We start from the raw sequence: 5000 nt of genomic DNA, 5'->3' as shown, positions 1-5000 counted from the left end.
TGGTCAAAGACAGTCGTAGAGACTCAGAGAAGTGCATGCCAAGAAAAGACACACAGAGAAGTACATTTGTAACTTGTGTCATAATTGAACTTCTCTGTGTTCATCAATGTCTTGTCGGACGGACACACGTGCACACAGACACAGACACAGACACAGACACAGACACACACACAGACACAGACACACACACAGACACAGACACAGACACAGACACACACACACACACACACACACACACACACACACACACACACACACACACACACACACACACACACACACACACACACACACACACACACACACACACACACACACACACACACACACACCTTTCCATTCCACATCCCCTAATCAGACTGCTCTAGGGATGTGTTTAGCACACCATATATTAAAAACTTTTTTTGTTCTGGCACTGAGGACCACACACATACCATCCTCGCAGGCGAAATCTTGGACGGCCACATCCTGAATGGGGATCTCTTTCAGGAAGTAGGGAGTCTGGCAGCGAGGGTTGCCCGTCACGATGCGCTTCTTGCGCAGCCACTCGCCCAGCCAAGCCAGGTGACAGTTACAGCTGAACGGATTGGCGAGCAGGTTCCTATGGAGGTACAGAGGGCCAAGCCAAGAGAGCAACTTGGTCAGAGGCCAGGCACACACACGGCATGCCAGAATGGAACAGAGCCATCTCGCCAGAGGGCAGAAAAGGGCAGACTGAGGTACAGTACAGTACTGCTGCAGCATAACAGCCAGGTCTGCCTACTCAGGCATCATGTGGACGGCTACAGCAGCACTGTAGCACAGCAAAGTCCTCAGTGGTGATGGGTAACTTCTACATTGTATAAGTAGGCTGATGGCTTATATTTACTCTTGCTGAGATTAAAGGAACCAGAAGACCACCATACTTCAACTGACTGGGAGGTCGCACAACGCTCGGAGAGGGTATGTATCATCTCGACTCACTTCGGAGAAGAACACATTTCATTGTTTAAGTACGGTGGTCTGTTCCTTTAAGTCACCAAATAATTATCAGTTTGATGTAGACAAGGTAAGAAAAAAAGGAAAAACTGAGAAAAAAACAGGAAAACTTTATGAGAGAGACAAGTTGCTGAGAGAACAAAGGAAAGAGGACCACAATAATAAAAGAGGGGTGTAAGAGGAAGGGAGGGACAAAATAAGAGTGAGAGGACAAACTGGGAGTGAGAAACATCACTTCAGACTCACAATGTAGAGAGAGAGTGCAGGGTGTCGAAAGCCCCCGGCGACATGGAGGTGATCTGGTTGTCGTAGAGGGAGAGGAGACGCACCGAACTCAGCCCTGTGAAGCTGCTGTTGCTCACACAGCTGATCCTGTTACTCCTCAGCATCCTGCACACACACGCACACACACACACACACACACACACACACACACACACACACACACACACACACACACACACACACACACACACACACACACACACACACACACACACACACACACACACACACACACACACACACACACACACACACACACACACACACACACACACACACACACACACACACACACACACACACACAATTATACGTTATAAATTCAATATTTATTACACCAGTAGACATGTGGGTATACGGTTATTCTGCAATCTCCGTCGCACATACATCCACAATCATTAAAACACACAGGCCTAATACTCTGTGCCAGCTCAGTGAAAATATGCAGACGCTGACCTATCTGCTCTGATGTATGCTTCTGACATTTAAATGCTAACTGCCTCAGTTACACAAATTCTGTGACACACACACACACACATGCACCCAAGCACATGCACGCACGCACACAGACACACACAAACCGACATGTGCACGCGCACATATACACACAAAAGGGTGGATATGCCAGGCTTTACATATAGAGTGAGAAAATATACCCATATCCAGAAGGATGAGTGTGACTGTGTGTGTGTTGCTCTGTGTGTGTGTGTGTGTGTGTGTGTGTGTGTGTGTGTGTGTGTGTGTGTGTGTGTGTGTGTGTGTGTGTGTGTGTGTGTGTGTGTGTGTGTGTGTGTGTGTGTGTGTGTGTGTGTGTGTGTGTGTGTGTGTGTGTGTGTGTGTGTGTGTGTGTGTGTGTGTGTGCGTGCGTGCGTGGAGTTGGAGTGTATGCTCACAGTGTCCGTAGTCCACCCAAACCCTTCAGCATTCGGAAATGGACATTCTCCAGGCGGTTACTGGTCAAGACGAGTTCATTCACCCCAGTGGCTCCTTCAAATGTGCCCTCCTCAATGTCTGTGATCTTATTGTTACTGAGGTTACTGCACAAAAACAAATACATGTTTATCATTATTATTATTATTACCACATTTCTGGCAAATGCACACTTTTCAAATGACAAAAGCAAGTCAAGCCCTGGTGCACAGCATATTTCAAATTCCATAGACACTTACATTTTACGAAGCTGGGGGAGCTTCTTGAAGATTCCAGTTGCTTCTAATACTGTGAACTCGTTGTTGTTCAAGCGCCTTGAGAGAAAAGCAGTAAATGACAGTAAGTTCATACGAATCAGTAATAAGATGCACTTCATAGTTCATGAAGTGCATATCTTTGATCAAAGAGAGAGGAAGACAGGCAGACAGGCAGACAGACAGACAGACAGACAGAGGGGGGCAGAGAGAGAGAGAGAGAGAGAGAGAGAGAGAGAGAGAGAGAGAGAGAGAGAGAGAGAGAGAGAGAGAGAGAGAGAGAGAGAGAGAGAGACCACTCACAGTTCAGTGGTGTATTGAGGTATGTGATCAGGGATCTTGGTGAGCTTCTGACCAGAACAGTCCACCGTGGTTCCCTCACAGCGGCATTTCTCTGGGCAAGCCAGGTCAGCAAAGCAGTCTCCTCCCAGCTTAGAACGGTAGTCTTCAGCACCTAAAGAAGGAACAGACATAACATACCATGCCCATCAGACTAAAAGGGGAGTGGGTAGATAGATAGATAGATAGATAGATAGATAGATAGATAGATAGATAGATAGATAGATAGATAGATAGATAGAGAGATAGAGAGATAGATAAAGAGAGAGAGAGAGAGAGAGAGAGAGAGAGAGAGAGAGAGAGAGAGAGAGAGAGAGAGAGAGAGAGAGAGAGAAGGGTTACCATATCACACAGGTGGCATGTTAGAGGAACACTGCAGGATTGAGGAGGAAAAGGGGTAGCACATTAACACAGTAGGAACAGCACAGGAAATCCAGCCACTACCACCATACTGACACACCAAAACACTCTTCATATTCATTAACGAATGCACAGACGCACACACACACATACACACACACACATTAACAAACAGACATTTCAACACACAAATAGTACATTCGTGCATGGGCATACAGTATGTAGCACCAGTATTTAGCACAGAAGAACAGTCCCGAACTGATATAACTAATCTCTAGTCTCACTCTCTTGTCTCACACTACTCGTGCGCGCTCGCACGCACACACGCGCGTGCACGCACACACACACACACACACACACACACACACACACACACACACACACACACACACACACACACACACACACACACACACACACACACACACACACACACACACACACACACACACACACACACACACACACAGAAACAAACAAAAGCAAAGACATAACAGTAGACACTATCTCTTGTGACTTGCCATGCTTGTAGTATGCTGCAAGACCTTCCATGGTGCTTGACAGAACCATGTTTTAGTCAGACCTTGCAACCACATGGTTAGATCAAGCACAAAGGAAAACCCTGCTGAATTTCCGCCACTAGGCCAGAGGGAGAGGAGGGAGGGGATAAGCAGGAGAAGACGCAGGGCACTCGCTGGCCAGCTACCACTACATCAGGACCGGGAGAAAGGAGAGCAGGAATGAGGGAGCAACAGGAGGGGTTACCTCTACAAAGACAAGGAGTGAGACAGAGACAGAAAGAAGCAAGAGAGAGAGGGGAAGGTGCATTCACACTGACAAAATTCCTAGTAATTTCCTTCCAAACTCCATTGACAAGGTGGACTGCCATGTCAATACAGATCGGCAAACTGATCCTTTCTGGATGTTAAGTGTACAGAGTTTCTGCACAAAACCAAAAGAAGCAAGTACTTAAGTATTGTGATTATATTAGAATTACAATAGCATCAATGGAAATAAAGGAGATGTTTAACAGAACATACTACACATGAGGACTGCAAGCGCTAGTAAAGACCGTCACATAAGTTGTTTGCCCACTCGCCCCTTAGCATTTCTGTTAGCTGTTACTTACTGGCTCATACGAGCACCATCCCAGAATAATATGTTTTGACATTAGTCTGTTTTTACCACAACATGCTAATTCCTTTTCAAGAAAGGAAATCATTGCTGCCATCATGTCGCATGGCACAATCCACATTGTTTCGGTAGCAGAACCGAACAAGCACCTCACACAGGTACTAATTTTGAAATGGTTGTGTTCTTCAATATTTGTGTTGTTGCATATGCCCACCCCTGTGGGTGACGCAATGTTACAAATCCAGTTGACTATGCCTCCTGAACCCTCCAATATCAAATCGGGCTGAAAATATCCGACTACCTTCCACTCTATTGTTCCAGCTCGCAATGCTCGTTGAACCTGGATATAAATACTATGTGCAGTTGCAGTGTGAAAACAACTTCAGAGAGAGAGAGAGAGAGAGAGAGAGAGAGAGAGAGAGAGAGAGAGAGAGAGAGAGAGAGAGAGGGAACGAGAGGAGAGAGGGAGAGAGAGACAGGGAGACAGGGAGACAGGGAGAGCAGCAAGAGGTGAACACAGAGTTGAAATGTAGAAAGCACAAAGAGGTTAAATGCAAACAGAAAGGGAAACGAGGTGAGAATGGGAGAAAGAGGACAGACCTGGGAATCTAATGGGGAGCAAAAGATGGAGAGAGAGAGAGAGAGAGAAAGGGAGAGAGAGCAAGAGAAAAGCATACGACTGCATAGAAGTCTATGTGGTCAGGATCAGTTTGTGGCAGG

The 5000-nt window shown here is 46.3% G+C and overlaps 1 protein-coding gene across 3 annotated transcripts in view; it reads right to left on the bottom strand.

Annotated features, from left to right (window-relative positions):
- The window catches only part of slit2 (slit homolog 2 (Drosophila)), a 119449-nt gene that overhangs the window by 15579 nt on the left and 98870 nt on the right, over positions 1 to 5000 (bottom strand). For all 3 annotated transcript variants that reach the window (XM_063218366.1, XM_063218368.1, XM_063218369.1), the window contains 5 exons: positions 2751 to 2901; positions 2433 to 2507; positions 2157 to 2300; positions 1225 to 1368; positions 435 to 601 (listed from right to left, as the gene is read on the bottom strand). In XM_063218366.1, the coding sequence (XP_063074436.1) occupies positions 435 to 601; positions 1225 to 1368; positions 2157 to 2300; positions 2433 to 2507; positions 2751 to 2901 (681 nt within the window). The remainder of the gene's footprint in view (positions 1 to 434; positions 602 to 1224; positions 1369 to 2156; positions 2301 to 2432; positions 2508 to 2750; positions 2902 to 5000) is intronic.

The sequence above is a fragment of the Engraulis encrasicolus genome, chromosome 16 (genome assembly GCF_034702125.1).
Source record: "Engraulis encrasicolus isolate BLACKSEA-1 chromosome 16, IST_EnEncr_1.0, whole genome shotgun sequence".
Classification (NCBI taxonomy): domain Eukaryota; kingdom Metazoa; phylum Chordata; class Actinopteri; order Clupeiformes; family Engraulidae; genus Engraulis; species Engraulis encrasicolus.
The sequence above is the reverse complement of the archived record's forward strand: the minus strand, read 5'-3'. Positions and strand labels throughout refer to the sequence as shown.